This window comes from Myxocyprinus asiaticus, chromosome 37 (genome assembly GCF_019703515.2).
Source record: "Myxocyprinus asiaticus isolate MX2 ecotype Aquarium Trade chromosome 37, UBuf_Myxa_2, whole genome shotgun sequence".
In the NCBI taxonomy this organism is placed as follows: domain Eukaryota; kingdom Metazoa; phylum Chordata; class Actinopteri; order Cypriniformes; family Catostomidae; genus Myxocyprinus; species Myxocyprinus asiaticus.
The window spans coordinates 39,673,176-39,690,000 of record NC_059380.1 but is presented as its reverse complement, the minus strand read 5'-3'; the positions used below and the strand labels follow the sequence as shown (position 1 = coordinate 39,690,000).

Below are 16,825 nucleotides of genomic sequence, written 5' to 3'. Positions count from 1 at the left end.
TTTATTTAAAATAAAACCACATTTGTGTGTGGAAAATAAACTGAAAAATCATACTGATTCTGACACGATGGATGTAACGTAAGTAGCAAATGATAAACTCGTGGAAGTTACCCTGGTGTTCTGATAGTAGTGTTTCCAAAGGGCTCGAATTTTGGTTTGGCCACCGACATCCCAAACAGTAAAAGAGATGTTTTTATACTCAATGGTCTCTACATTAAAACCTACAGGGGATATAGATGATAAAATGAGTCATTTAATAAACATTGAGGACCAGTACACTTTAAATGTATGCGGTTTTCAAATGGAATATTCAAATAATATATTACATAATAAACAATTAAATATATTATATTGAATTATTCTATTTTAATATGCTATATATTTAAATTATATTATATATATATATATATATATATATATATATATATATATATATATATATATCTCATTATATTATATTACATAATTAAATCATATTAATTATAAACTTAAAAATGAACTTAATGACAGAATTAGTTATTTAACAAAATTTGAAATAGAGAAACTAGCATATATTTATTTAGTTCTGGTTCCACTGTAGCTTGTTTATTGTTGTAAATATCTTGTTTTCTTACCTATAGTTGGAATTGTTGTGACGACTTCCCCCAGTTTGAGTTTGTAGAGGACTGTGGTCTTCCCTGCTGCATCCAGACCAACTTGAAAATAAATATTTACACTTATTTCACAATGAACAACATGAGGGTGAATAATGATGACATTATTTTAAACATTAAACATGCACATCAACAGGTTAATAAGACAGCAGAAAAAATGAATTGAACTCTCAAGTTCTGAGAAGAAAAACATTGTCTCACCCATCAACAGTCTCATCGGCTTTGTATCATAGAGACGCGACAGCAGTTTAGAAAAGTAGATGCCCATATTTACAAAAAGATAGAGAGGAAAAATTCTTGACGATAAATAGGCAAAGATGATCGCTCAGATTTGTTATAAGAAGAGTGTGTGTGTGTGTGTGTTTATATAGAGTCTCATCAGCGCACTTTCGGTTTGACTGACAGCTCAACACCGCCACACACACACGGAACACGCTCACTTTCTCCAGCGGCAAATCCAACGCGTTCAAAATGACGTCACATACCTTACGTAACATTATTACGCACCATTCTAAACTGTCCGATTAGAATCGTTTATCAGAATGTATTATCGATGTATTACTAGAATAAATGTGTTATACAATATATGAGCAGCGCGCCTTGTCAAGTGTTCCACACACACACATACTGTATATATACCCATAATTCTATCAATTACATACTATATTAATTATACAGTATATACATTTATGTACGCTATTATTTATACATTTAAATGTATACATTTTAGGCCCTTTTTTATTAAAAGAATTGGAGTGTAATTTACAGTTGATTTACAGTAGATGGTGCTGTTGGTTTTCATAAAACCATATGTTGCATCAGAATTAATTCAATAACAATTGTGTCTTGGATATACATTATAAATTTTATTTTACAACAATACTTACACACTTTTTTCATTTCCCCTCTATGGTGATATTAAAAAAATAACATATTTGATAGTTATAATTTATTCATAATTCATTTCTCTAACCATGTGTTACAACGAAGGCTTTGTGAAAATGTACAACTTTTTGATTTACATATTTAAATGACAGCAGACACACCAACACAGTTTGTTCATCAGTCTATCCGACTCAGTCCTACTACAGTTCTTATGACATGTGAGGTACAGCACAAAGTCATATCACTTATGAGTCATAGCACTAAAATCTAAATTATTTTGCTAAATTATTTTAACAAGGGATAGTTCACCCAAAAATGAAAATTCTCTCATCATTTACTCATTCTCAAGCCATCCCAGATGTGTATGACTTTCTTTCTTCAGCAGAACACAAATAAAGATTTTTAGAAGAATATTTCAGCTCTGTAGATCCATACAATACAAGTGAATGGTGAGCAGAACTTTGAAGCTCCAAAAAGCACATAAAGGTAGCATAAAAGTAATCCAAATGATAATCCATATCTTCTGAAGTGATATGATAGGTGTGGTGAGAAACAGATCAAAATTTAAGTCCTTTTTTTACTCTAAATCTCCACTTTCACTTTCATCCACAGACGGTTAGGGTTAGGGAAAGGGGTAGGTAAGTGGCTCCCTATATCTTTGCTGGTGATTTGGAGCTCCATTTGGAGCTATACCCTTCTCAAATTATCTGGCTAAACTAATTTAAAACTAATTTCCTATCATGTTCATCTATGAAAGATGACCGAGCCAATGAGTGTACGTTATGGGCGGAGCAACACGTGTAGCCCCGCCCCGTTCAGCAAGCTGCAGCTAGGTCAATGTTACGTAAGGTATGTGACGTCATTTTGAACGAGTTGGATTTGCCGCTGGAGAAAGTGAGCGTGTTTCGTGTGAGTGTGGCGGTGTTGAGCTGTCAGTCAAACCGAAAGTGCGCTGATGAGACTCTATATAAACACACACACACACACACACACACACTTCTCAAAACAAATCTGAGAGATCATCTTTGAATATTTACCTTGACGACAGCTTTTTAAATATGGGCAACTTCTTCGCTATTTTCTCTCGTCTCTTTGAGAAAAAACAGATGAGATTACTAATGGGTGAGTAAAAGTATTATTTTATTATTTTTTTTGTCTTATTTTCTGAACTTTAGAGTTGAAAAAGCATTGCTGTTTTGCTGTTGTATAGCCTATCTAATTTCGATGGCTATAATAAATACACGAGTATATTATTATATAGGCCTATTTATATTATTTATAGTTTTATAGCCTATTATTTACTTATTTTTAAGGGTATAGCCTATAAAGTAGCCTATATAATGCTTATTTTGTCAAATGTGAGAAAACATTAGAAAGTGTTCCAGTAATGAATCTTGTACAGTTTCGTTGTGAAATAAGTGTAAATATTTATTTTCAAGTTGGTCTGGATGCAGCAGGGAAGACCACAGTCCTCTACAAACTCAAACTGGGGGAAGTCGTCACAACAATTCCAACTATAGGTAAGAAAATTCAAGTCAAAGCAAATATAACCTATTGTCACTTGAACCACAGTTTAGCAATGAAAGTTGAATTATTTCTGTTTACTGCATCATATGGACTGATTGAATTGCCATATTTGATCACTAACTGACCCGTGTCATCAATATGCTCTTTAGGGTTTAATGTCGAAACAGTTAATTATAAAAACATCTCTTTCACTGTATGGGATGTCGGTGGTCAGAATCTTATCAGAGGTCTCTGGAGACACTACTATCACAACACTCAGGTAACAAGAGTTTTTCAGTGGAATATCATGTATGCACAAGATTGGTTCTGTTTGCAAAATTAGCTTTAAAATGTCACATTTATGGAGTAAACGTTGTGTTTGTGTATATCAGGGTCTGATCTTTGTGGTGGACAGCAGTGATCATGACAGGATTGAAACAGCAGCAGAAGAACTCAATATGATGGTATAGATCATATACAGTACGATCTGTGTACACAACACCAAATGGCCTGAAAGCATGTTCTTTACATGTACTGTATATTCTATAATTTACATCTATTTTGAACTCTTTTCAGCTGCAGGAGGATGAGATGAGAGACACTGTTGTGTTAGTTCTTGCTAACAAGCAGGATTTACCCAAAGCCATGCCAGTCCATGAGCTGACAGAGAAACTGGGTTTACATGCACTCAAATCAAGACAGGTGAGTCACAAAATCAATTGTTTACTTTCTGTACAGGAACAGTGTTTTGTTTCACATGTAAATGCACTAAATTAGTGAAATGGGATATAATGTAAGGTGTATGTCTGAGGTAACTCTTGATGCTCTGTGTCTCTCAGTGGTATGTTCAGGCGACGTGTGCGGTTCAAGGATCAGGTTTATATGAAGGACTGGATTGGCTCTCTGATCAGCTGTCCAAATGATAAAAACACTGTTGTTGTGGCCTGAAGTGCATGAGATCAAACTGAATGTATATTTTATGCACTCCTACTCTACTGCGTACTATTATATTCTACTACTGTATATAGTGTATTGTTAATTTACTACTTCAAAGACAATATGTTGTATTTATCATGTCTGTTTTAGTATGTGGTATGTGGATTTTGAAAGAAAGGGTTGATGTCTATCTGTGCCTTTGAAATACCTCCAATAAATTATTTTTCTATTTATTTACAAATCAAATTATGGCTTGTTGCATACTTAACTCTAATTTACTAAATCATAATTGCAAATTAGAAATCTGAAAGTGACTGTAAAACAAAAACAGTGTAGAGTTAATGAAAACACAGAGAAAATTCTACCTTAAATCATGTAAGATCATGTTACAAACAATATATAACCTGGAGTGTTGGATAAATTATTCAAAAATAGTATTCCAAAACAACTGACTAATTATTTTACTAAAATCACAATCAAGTTTCTTCACTGACTTTGTGGCAAAAGTAATTACATTACAAATGACTTAACCTTTAAGTTACTTTCTAAAACAGTTTTCACAGAAAAGTTTGTTTTTCCGTTCAACGAATAATGTTTCCTTCTTGTTCATTGTCGCACGCACTTCAGTTGTCACAGAAATACAACAGACGAACATGTGAACAAAATTCATGTTTTCTTCATTGATAGTATTTTAGAAATATATGTAACCCAGGTAATATACATAAAAGTAATTAACTTGCTTGAAAGCCAGTAACTGTAACCTGATTAAAAGAATTTAAAATGAAACGTGTTTCACTACTTTTTTGTTATTACTCAAAATAATTAGAATCAAGTAACTAATTCCTTTGTAATCAGAATACACCCAACACTGATAACCAATATAACAAAACAATACAACAAATGAAACAAACAAAATAAATAAATAAAAATAAATGATTGCTTTTGTTTAAGGTATTGAACATTTTAAACTAAAAAGATTTCAAATTTATGTAAAGAACAAATAGTTGTTCTAATATACAATAGATAGATAGACAGACAGACAGATAGACAGACAGACAGACAGACAGATAGATAGATAGAGATAGATAGACACAGATAGATAGATAGATAGAGATAGACAGACAGACAGACAGATAGATAGAGATAGATAGGCAGGCAGGCAGACAGACAGAGAGAGAGACAGACAGACAGACAGATAGATAGATAGATAGATAGATAGATAGATAGATAGATAGATAGAGATAGATAGAAAGACAGACAGACAGATAGATAGATACATAGATAGAACAAATTAAAATAATATAATTTTGTTTTATTAATTTAATTTAGTTGAATTTTGTTGTGAAATTCAAATGCGTACATCTTAATAAACAGGCTGAAATATGTTTTGAGTGTATACATAAATAACAGAATTTCTTAAAGGTATAGTCCACCCAAAAAAAAAAATTCTCTCATCATTTACTCACCCTCATGCCATTCCAGATGTGTATGACTTTCTTTCTTCTGCAGAACACAAATGAAGATTTTTAGAAGAATATTTCAGCTCTGTAGGTCCATACAATACAAGTGAATGGTGGTCAGAACTTTGAAGGTCCAAAAAGCACATAAAGGCAGAATAGAAGTTATCAATATGACTCCAGTGGTTTAATCCATGTCTTCAGAAGTGATATGATAGGTGTGGATGAGAAACAGATCAATACTGAAGTCTTTTTTTTTTTTTTACAATAAATCTCCACTTTTACTTTCACTTCCTCATTCCACTTCTTCTTTTGTTTTTTGGCAATTCACATTCTTTGTGCATATCACCACCTACTGGTGCTGGTCTCAGTTGTAGATTAATAGTAAAAAAGAACTTAAATATTGATCTGTTTCTCACCCACACCTACCATATGACTTCTGAAGGCACGGATTAAACCACTGGATTACTTTTATGCTGCCTTTATGTGCTTTTTGGAGCTTCAAAGTTCTGATCCCCATTCACTTGCATTGTATGGACCTACAGAGCTGAAATATTCTTCTAAAAATCTTCATTTGTGTTCTGCAGAAGAAAGAAAGTCATACACATCTGGGATGGCATGAGGGTGAGTAAATGATGAGAGAATTTACATTTCTGGGTGAACTAACCTTTTGATCTGAAAGTATAACATTTATAATGACTTAGAAATGTGTTATTCTTTACATTATTGATACGTTTTAAGAGACTGAATTTATGTTTTGTTTTTTTTTTTTACAAAAATATTTAATATTTAGTTAAAGAATAAAAAGTTCTTGTGTGTGAAGTATTTGGGCTCTTCGCGGTCTCTCGTGATGTGGCACCTGTGACGTCATTGTGTCCGCTTTGGAGCCGAATGTGACGTGGTAGAGAAACAGATGCGTGCCGCACACAAACACACTTTAACCGGACATAGATGAAGAGTGAAAGAAAACAGAAGAAAGAGTGTTTTTAACTCATCTGACCATCGCTCTGTGTGGTTTGGCGTCAGTTCAGTTCTGAAATACTGAAAGCTGCTGTCTCTGCTAGTTTTATTTTTTACACTTTTTCCTGTTTTTGAGTTGTTTTAACATGGGTCTGACCATTTCAGGCGCCTTCTCACGTCTGTTTGGGAAAAAGCAGATGCGAATTCTCATGGGTGAGTTAGAAACTGCTCGTTTCTGTGAGCTAGCTTTGATAAATGACTTTAAAGGTTGTTTTTAAAGCTGTTTGTATATAATGCATATATAAATGGAAAAGATGGAAGTTTGTTTACATTAATTGGAGTTTCCAAGAGAATAAGAGAGTTTTCAATCAGCCCAAAGTTTCCCAAGATATGTAATTTAATGTGATTCATTTTTATAGTTGGACTGGATGCAGCTGGGAAAACCACAATCTTGTACAAACTCAAACTGGGGGAAATAGTCACAACAATTCCAACTATAGGTAAGTCAGATATAAGATGAAATGCTATACATGTCTGTTTTATCGAAACTAATGACCCATTTTAAATTTTAGCTAAAGGAGTTAAGGCTAAAAATAATATGTTACATGAGGCTTCTCCTTAGAATTGAATCTTATATATGTATAGATTATACCAGGGATATAGGATGAATTAGATGAGAAATATATCACAATTCATCCAAAAAGCAATAGAAGAAAATAGCTTAATTTTCTAAATGCAGAAATTTAATTTAATTTTGATTTTGGGGTGAAATATGACCCAGACATGTTCTTGACCAGTTTTGTGAGATTCGACCCGATAACTTCAACTCATCATCTTTGCATCTCTCCTAAAGCATAACGCAGCAGAACCTGTGTGTATTTTTCAGGTTTTAACGTAGAGACGGTCGAGTACAAGAACATTTGCTTCACTGTGTGGGATGTGGGTGGTCAGGATAAGATCAGGCCGCTCTGGAGACACTACTTCCAGAATACGCAGGTAAACAGATGCTTGGCTTCGCTCACATCACGCCAGGACGTTACCTCGCACACTATTACGAACAATATAGTCACAGCGTTCCAGCCCATAGTCTCCCCACTGGTGTGGAATGCACTCATTCTTCCGTGGCCTTCCTGATTGAGTTTGGTCGTGCAGCCTTGTGAGCTGCCGAGACAACACATGCGGTTATGTAGTTATATTCTGCCTGTGTGTCATCGTTGTGCATTGTATGAGGATGTTGGTGTTAATATTAGGATTAAGTTGAGCCTTGATTTAGAGAACTAAACAGTTTCTCTTCATTTCTCATACTTCTCTTTTCCTTTTTGCACCATGTTTATGGCTGTGCATCATTATGTAGGTCATTATGGAATATGTTATGTGCACTTTTTCTTTATTGATCTGAATGTTTATATTTGTGGATTATATATGAATTGGGCAACAATTTTAGAGATAATTTTGGCTCGTAGTTCCTGTGGCCAACCAAGATGAGGTTGGAGAAACTGAGGCCAGTGAGACACAAAAAAGTGACCCAAAATAAGAAATATGAGTATTCCATTGATACCTATCATACGTATTTGATTGTGATATTTTATGACTGCAGAATTTGTCATTCCATTGATGGTGCAGGTGCATTGTTTTTCCTGAATTGAACTTGTCGTGTTGTTTCTTCAGGGTCTGATTTTTGTTGTGGACAGTAACGATCGTGAGCGAGTGCAGGAAGCTGCTGAAGAGCTTCAGAAGATGGTAAGGAAATGCACACGCCCTTTTGAGATGTAAAACCTACCGAACAAAACACATTCACACCCAACACAACAACAGACTTAACCTCTTTCTGTTTTACTCACTGGGTTCCTCCACTGTAACAGTACAAATCATAAAAAAACATTAACAAAATACCTCTTACATTGCTAAAGACAATATGACATCAAAACTGACTAATCTTATTGTGAATGATTCATCAGAAAAAAAATAACGTTTTGTTGACGTAACCATGCGAACAGGCATAAATATTGTAATATTAAACAATAATATCATAACATTTCAAGCTCCAGTTAAATTCAGGGAAGTAAAATAAAGGCCCGCCTTACGTTATTTCCCACTGAATATTCTGATTTCTCTCATTATGGATTTAAAATGTGTTGCAAGTACTGGTTCCTGGTGTCTTTAAGTATTTACATTATGGGCCCTATTTTAAGGGCACAGCGCTATGTTTTAAATCATACGTGCAGTCAGTGGGCATGGCCATGAAGTTTTGGTATTTTTATGTAGGCACAAGTGGGTTTGGCCAAATTACGCGTGCAAAGCACTAATGGGAGGGGTCACGTGCAATTTAATTCTGAGGAACTTCTCCGGTTATTGCAGCATCTGCGTCCTATTATATAATCCATTGCCTGTCAAGAACCAGCGATATAAACAAAGACGGCACACTCGTAAGAAGTTGGTAGTGTTAATTGACTGTATGCAATTAGATGGAATAAGTGTTTTTTTTTTTTAATCTGACACTGCACAAAAAAATAATAATGCATCAAAATCAATGTTGTTGCTAATCATTGACATATCCCAGACTGTGATAATCCCCCCCAAAAAATTCCCCATAGCATTTATTATATGGAAAATGATTATTTTGTTGTTGTTGTTTTTTTCATATAAACAAACTGGCATTTAAAGGGTTAAAATCCTGAAAATGAATGAATATTTGATAGTTATGATCAGGACTGATGTTGGTTAAAAAATTAACTCAATGAAAGTGGAAAATAATATTAATATATAATAATATTATGGCAGTTTTTTGACGTGAACATTTTTGTCCCCTGAGTAACTTTTTTTTTTTTTTATTGGCACACAAGGGTTAATCATATCGATCAAGTGGCACACAAATCAGGGCTAGTATTAACAGTGATTGTATCGGGTGGTCAGGTTAGGCTATGGATCAAGGGATCTTTTTTATTTTTATTTATTTTTTACATGCACTTCACTTTAATTTAATTTATTGAAACATGAAAACAAATTAAAGCAAAACCATTTCTAAATTCAAATTACGCTTCAAACGAAATAAAAAAAATAAAAAAAATAATATATATACATATATATATATATATTTATATACACAGTATATATACAGTGCATCCGGAAAGTATTCACAGCGCTTTACTTTTTCCACATTTTGTTATGTTACAGCCTTATTCCAAAATGGATTAAATTATTTATTTTCCTCAAAATTCTACAAACAATACCCCATAATGACAACGTGAAAGAAGTTTGTTTGAAATCTTTGCAAATTTATTAAAAATAAAAAACGAAATAAAAAAATCACATGTACAGAAGTATTCACAGCCTTTGCCATGACACTCAAAATTGAGCTCAGGTGCATCCTGTTTCCACTGATCATCCTTGAGATGTTTCTACAACTTGATTGGAGTCCACCTGTGGTAAATTCAGTTGATTGGACATGATTTGGAAAGGCACACACCTGTCTATATAAGGTCCCACAGTTAACGGTGCATGTCAGAGCACAAACCAAGCCATGAAGTCCAAGGAATTGTCTGTAGACCTCCGAGACAGGATTGTATCGAGGCACAGATCTGGGGAAGGGTACAGCAAAATTTCTGCAGCATTGAATGTCCCAATGAGCACAGTGGCCTCCATCATCCGTAAATGGAAGAAGTTTGGAACCACCAGGACTCTTCCTAGAGCTGGCCGCCCGGCCAAACTGAGCGATCGGGGGAGAAGGGCCTTAGTCAGGGAGGTGACCAAGAACCCAATGGTCACTCTGACAGAGCTCCAGCATTTCTCTGTGGAGAGAGGAGAACCTTCTAGAAGAACAACCATCTCTGCAGCACTCCAACAATCAGGCCTGTATGGTAGAGTGGCCAGACGGAAGCCACTCCTCAGTGAAAGGCACATGACAGCCCACCTGAAGGACTCTCAGACCATGAGAAACAAAGATTGAACTCTTTGGCCTGAATGGCAAGCGTCATGTCTGGAGGAAACCAGGCACCGCTCATCACCTGGCCAATATCATCCCTACAGTGAAGCATGGTGGTGGCAGCATCATGCTGTGGGGATGTTTTTCAGCGGCAGGAACTGGGAGACTAGTCAGGATCGAGGGAAAGATGAATGCAGCAATGTACAGAGACATCCTTGATGAAAACCTGCTCCAGAGCGCTCTGGACCTCAGACTGGGGTGAAGGTTCATCTTCCAACAGGACAACGACCCTAAGCACACAGCCAAGATAACAAAGGAGTGGCTCCGGGACAACTCTGTGAATGTCCTTGAGTGACCCAGCCAGAGTCCAGACTTGAACCCGATTGAACATCTCTGGAGAGATCTGAAAACGGCTGTGCACCGACGCTCCCCATCAAACCTGATGGAGCTTGAGAGGTCCTGCAAAGAAGAATGGGAGAAACTGTCCAAAAATAGGTGTGCCAAGCTTGTAGCATCATACTCAAAAAGACTTGAGGCTGTAATTGGTGCCAAAGGTGCTTCAACAAAGTATTGAGCAAAGGCTGTGAATACTTATGTACATGTGATATATATATATATATATATTTTTTTTTTATTTTTATAAATTTACAAAGATTTCAAACAAACTTTTTTCACGTTGTCATTATGGGGTATTGTTTGTAGAATTTTGAGGAAAATAATGAATTTAATCCATTTTGGAATAAGGCTGTAACATAACAAAATGTGGAAAAAGTGAAGCGCTGTGAATACATTCCGGATGCACTTTGTATATATATATATACACACAGTACTGTGCAAAACTTTTAGGCACATAAGATGTTTCACAAAAGCATTTATCTTAAGATGGTTATTTATATCTTCAGCTTTAGTGTGTCAATAGGAAATATAAATGTTAGACTCCCAAACATTAATTTAGCAAATAGAAAAGATTAGAATAGAAGAACAGGGAGCCCTGCAACAGATGTCATGGCTCCCACAGAGCCCCCCACTGAACATCAAGTCAGTCTGAGATTACATAAAGAGACAGAAGCAATTGAGACAGATTAAATAGATAGAAGAACTGTGGTGAATTCTCCAAGAAGTTTGGAACATCCTATCTGCCAACAACCAAGAAAAACTGTGTCCAGGTGTATCTAGGAGAATTGGTGCTATTTTAAAGGCAAAGGTGGTCACACCGAATATTGATTTAGCTTTTTTATGTTTACTGGACTTTGTATGACATTAAGTGATAAATGAAAACTATTTATGTCATTATTTTTAAGACATCCTCACTATGCAACATTTTTCACAATTGCCTAAAACTTGTATATATATATTTTTATCCCCTTTTTTTAATTCCCAATTTGGAATGCCCAATTCCCACTACTTAGTAGGTCCTCGTGGTGGCGCAGTTACTCACCTCATTCCGGGTGGCGGAGGACAAGTCTCAGTTGCCTCCGCTTCTGAGACCGTCAATCCGCACATTTTATCACGTGGCACGTTGCGCATGACACCGCGGAGACTCACAGCATCTGGAGGCTCATGCTACTCTCCGTGATCCACACACAACTTACCACACGGCCCATTGAAAGCGAGAACCACTAATCGTGACCACGACCACGATTTCATCCACCGGCCTCTTTTGCGGTGACTTAAAAATCACTCTACGACAACAGGTGAAAAAAAATATGAATACAAATTAGATCATAAATACAATTGAAAGTATGAACATAATAATAAGAATAACTGAAAAATAAACCATGACCTCTAGAAAGTTTGACACAAATCTAATAAATTTTTGTTATATGAGATGGCTGCAAGTCTGATCATCAGGGACATAAGTTGATGTTCCACTATATTTTTAGAGTTGAACTTTATTACTGCTGGTGGAATCTCCAAACTGCAAATGTAGGAACTGAATTTAGATTTTGTGCTGAAAACAGACATAATTCTGAATAACCTATTTCTCAGGAAAATAGAAAATTGTGCTTTGCGCCACTTCATTAACATACAATACACCCACAGTTTGCACGCATACACCCACAGATAGCGCAAACACTCCCACAGCCACTTGTGCTTTACTCTAGCATGAAAATTGCACTTAGAATTGCCGCTCTCACGAAAATTGTATTAGATATAGCACACTGTGGTTGCGTGTAGCGCTGTGCTTTGTGCACTCACTAAAATAGAGCTCTGTATGTAGATGCATTGAGGTTATTTTATCATTTAAGTCAAGTAGAATCACATGTGTTCTCTTTGAGCTTATGTCTAATACTTATCGAGTAGTTTAGTAATGTTTTTTTAAAAATGTTTACTTTTATATATTTATTTTTACTTGACTCTGCACCTGCATCTATCCACACGGATTCATGGTTAAGTGTGATGTGTTTAACTGTGGTCTCGTTTTGTCGTAACTGTCTGCTAATTTTGTCCTTTAATAGCTTCAGGAAGATGAACTGAGAGACGCTGTTCTGCTGGTGTTCGCAAACAAACAGGACCTGCCGAATGCGATGCCCATCAGTGAGATGACAGACAAACTGGACCTGCAAACACTCAGGAGTCGAACTGTGAGTGTTTGTCAGAATACAGGTTTATGCACCCCATAGTAAAAAAAAAGGCTTTTTTTAAATTTAGTACAATGACTAGTGACTGTGGACTGCCTATTTCAGTCCAGCTGAAACGACCATGAACCTGTATTGAGGATGTAACACTAATAGAATATGGAATATATTTGAATGGAATGAATGTATTAAAGTAATACAATTATATTAAAAATAAATGTTTTAAAAATAAGGCAAAACAGTATGTATTTATCATATCTGTTTTTAAATGTAAATATTTATCTGATTTTGTGTGTCTGTGTGTGTGTGTGTGTGTGTGTATATATATATATATATATATATATATATATATATATATATATATATATATATATATATATATATATATATTAATCCAAGGAATAAAATCAATTAGGGATTTTTGAGACCGATACCGATTTTAGAGGGGGGAAATTCACAGATTACCGATATGGTGGCCGATATAGTTAATTTTTGAGCTGGAATGAAAACAGACCTTTTCTATGTGGATTTTTCACCGATTTTGCACTGATATGACTATGCAAAGGTACTCAGGAAGGCTGATTTCTTAAACATATATTTTTATCAAAGAATATTTGACATTATTATTATACATTTCAACAAATTCTAGAAATGAACACAGAGAATAAAGAATAAATAAAAATACAATAAATAGCTTAAAAAACATAAGTACTGTATATTCGGTTTCAGTCAGTTGCTGACTATTTAAATAAATTCAAATAAAATAAATAGCTAAATAAACATCAGTACTGTTTAGTATTAATCAATTGCTGACTATTTTAATACTGCCAGTCAATTATTGGCAGGTTGTAAAACAAGAAACATTTACACCTGCCGAGTCAAGAGATAAACAGCGGCAGCGGTGTTACACCGTATTCTGCTATACAAGTTCAGGGGAAACTTTCAATGGTGGAAAACCAGACTTTTAAATATTACATTTTGTAAATGCAATGACTGGAATTGTTCAGCTGAAGGGGGTACCAAACTGCGAATCCTGAACAAAACAGTTTGGTAAATACATGTTTACACATCAACTTCCACTCAGCTGACAAGCTGTGAAAGCTGTGAAAGTGTGGTTAACTAGTTAGCTGTAAGCTCATTGTCACGGAGAGCAAAAGATGGACGTTGTTTACTTTCCATCATTGCGTCTCACCAACTAGGTAACAACATAGCGTGAAATCAACACTCAACAGACACAATCCACCACCGCACCTTTGTCTGCTGAGCTGCAAAAAGATGCTCTGATGCTCACCTTTCAATCTGCTACGATACTGACTGCAGTGACTAACTATAGCTGGCTAACAGCAAACAGATGTGATAAACATGAGTGACATGGTTGTCAGGGACAGGGTTAACATTTTATTAGTTATATTGAAAAGGGAAAATGATGGGGTCATTGTTTATTAACTTTCCAGTATGTATTTCACAAACTAGTTAACAACTTACCGAGAAGAAACCTTTTAACTCCGCCCTGTCTGCAGAACTACCGTCAGCTCAGCTCTGTAAACGGTGGAGTCGGAGCGCCCTCTGCTGGACAAACTACGTTATGACACCAATTCTAAAGTATTGTTTTCTGCATTATATGTTCTGAAAAAGTTTTCATATCTGCGCATATCGGTAAACATATACGCCGATACCGATATATCGGTGAAAGTCTAATATCGGCTGATAATATTGGCTGGGCACTAGTATACAAGTACGTTTCACCATGCAGTCATTCATATGCATAATGTTTCTCTTCCTTGGTGAAGAGTGATATTAACAGATACTTTAGCTGAATCATTAGAGCCTAAATATAATATTTTCCTCTTTATTCTCTGTTCATCAGTGGTATGTCCAGGCGACCTGTGCGACTCAAGGGACGGGTTTATACGAGGGATTAGACTGGCTTTCCGAGCAGCTCTCCAAACGCTAAACTGCACAACAAGGATAAATATTTTTCCACAGGACGTGATTTGATGCGATGATGATGATGATGTCACAGAAGCTGTTTGTGTATCAATTTCAATTGATTGTTACCAAAAATTCACCTTCCGATGTCCATCTTTGGCAATGCAGCTTCACGTTTTGCTCCTTTTTAATTCTTTGTACCTTTGCATGACTTGCATTCTTTTCTCCAAAGATTCATTCCACTTTATGTGTGTAAGGCATATACACCGATCAGCCACAACATTAAAACCACCTACCTAATATTGCGTAGGTCCCCCTCGTGTCGCCAAAACAGCGCCAACCTGCATCTCAGAATAGCATTCAGAGATGATATTCTTCTCATCACAATCAACAAGGCATTTCTGTCCACAGAACTGCTGCTCACTGGATTTTTTGTTGTTGTTTTTGGCACCATTCTGAGTAAATTCTAGAGACTGTTGTGTGTGAAAATCCCAGGAGATCAGCAGTTACAGAAATACTCAAACCAGCCCATCTGGCACCAACAATCATGCCACGGTCCAAATCACTGAGATCACATTTTTCCCCATTCTGATGGTTGATGTGAACATAAACTGAAGCTCCTGACCCGTATCTGAATGATTTTATGCACTGCACTGCTGCCACATGATTGGCTGATTAGATAATTGCATGGATGATTGTTGGTGCCAGATGGGCTGGTTTGAATATTTCTGGGATTTTCACACACAACAGTCTCTAGAATTTACTCAGAATGGTGCCAAAAACAAAAAACATCCAGTGAGCAGCAGTTCTGTGGATGGAAACACCTTGTTGATGAGAGAGGTCAACAGAGAATGGCCAGACTGGTTTGAACTGACAAAGTCTACGGTAACTCAGATAACCACTCTGTACAATTGTGGTGAGAAGATTATAATTTCAGAATGCTATTCTGAGATGTGTGTTGGTGCTGTTTTGGCGGCATGAGGGGGACCTACACAATATCAGGCAGGTGGTTTTAATGTTGTGGCTGATCAGTGTATATTAGATCTGACTACAGATATGAAAAATACATACTTTTATTATCTAAGAGCTTCCTTCTTTGGCTGTGGTTTTGTTACAGATTGTGTACTACAGTACACTCAAATAAGAACTGTACGTCATTTTGTAATTAATGATAATTGTGTATTTATAAAAACATTCATTATTTTATTTCTCCCTTAAATTGTCTTAATTTGCCATTCTGATGCTGTACATCCATGGCAACTTTCTCTGAAAAGCATGCAATTTAAAGATAGCAGACATACAGAATGGTTTCTGCAACAGGTTGTAGCAATGCATTAGTTATAATGCAGCTACTTTGCTGGTGTTACTGTGTAAATAAGCAGATTTTTTTAAGTTATCACAATTGCCTGAATTAAGCAGTGCTTTACTATGTGAATGCACTTGCCAGATGTGCATGTTTAAATTGGTGACAAACCAGTTCAAATATTAAAAGACATTTCAGTTGTCTTTTATCCCCATTTGTGAAAATCAAACTAATCGAAGCTAGAAATCACATCCCATTCTTAAAATGTAATAATAAAACTTATACTAATAAAGGTCTGAAATGAACAGAACTTTAAACACTGTGACATGTTAACATGCATATCAATACACCGATACGCTGAACTACCAATAAACAGCTTATTAAATTAACCCCAACAATGCAAGGAAACTGCCTTTTGAAATCATCTGATTATTCTCTACTTTTGATGTCAAAATGTGAACAGTCATGCTCAAGAACCCGGTAAAGGTGTTTACATGCACCACGAAATTGGTGTAATGGGCAAAAATGTACATGTTCCGATCGGTTTATCGATAAACCGTCTGACCTCGATAAAACTGTTTTAAGGTGATTACAAGACCACATACATTTTTGGCTTAATCTTAATCGATAAAAGATCGTGACTGTAAACACACTCAATGTTGTCACCTGTTATTGTTTAGGGAAAAATGAAATAT

At 35.7% G+C, this 16,825-nt stretch overlaps 2 protein-coding genes across 4 annotated transcripts in view; one reads left to right on the top strand and one right to left on the bottom strand.

Annotated features, from left to right (window-relative positions):
* Nucleotides 1-1,085, bottom strand: part of LOC127427923 (ADP-ribosylation factor 4-like) — a 1,966-nt gene extending 881 nt beyond the window's left edge. The window contains exons 1-3 of the mRNA XM_051675870.1: nucleotides 855-1,085; nucleotides 615-695; nucleotides 112-221 (exon numbers count right to left, since the gene is read on the bottom strand). Coding sequence (XP_051531830.1) covers nucleotides 112-221; nucleotides 615-695; nucleotides 855-921 — 258 coding nt within the window. The 5' untranslated portion in view covers nucleotides 922-1,085. The remainder of the gene's footprint in view (nucleotides 1-111; nucleotides 222-614; nucleotides 696-854) is intronic.
* Nucleotides 1,086-2,527: 1,442 nt separating this feature from the next.
* Nucleotides 2,528-15,138, top strand: LOC127427922 (ADP-ribosylation factor 4-like). Of its 3 annotated transcripts, none has more exons than XM_051675869.1 (6): nucleotides 2,528-2,660; nucleotides 2,978-3,058; nucleotides 3,215-3,324; nucleotides 3,437-3,508; nucleotides 3,621-3,746; nucleotides 14,766-15,138. In XM_051675869.1, the coding sequence occupies exons 1-6, from the start codon at nucleotides 2,597-2,599 to the stop codon at nucleotides 14,850-14,852; spliced, it is 540 nt and encodes a 179-aa protein (XP_051531829.1). In that variant the 5' UTR covers nucleotides 2,528-2,596; the 3' UTR covers nucleotides 14,853-15,138. The 3 variants fall into 3 exon arrangements, with proteins under 3 accessions (XP_051531829.1, XP_051531828.1, XP_051531827.1); XM_051675868.1 differs by lacking the exon at nucleotides 14,766-15,138 and adding an exon at nucleotides 3,884-4,186; XM_051675867.1 differs by lacking the exons at nucleotides 2,528-2,660; nucleotides 2,978-3,058; nucleotides 3,215-3,324; nucleotides 3,437-3,508; nucleotides 3,621-3,746 and adding exons at nucleotides 6,349-6,610; nucleotides 6,817-6,897; nucleotides 7,284-7,393; nucleotides 8,066-8,137; nucleotides 12,779-12,904.
* The last annotated feature ends 1,687 nt before the right edge of the window (nucleotides 15,139-16,825 follow it).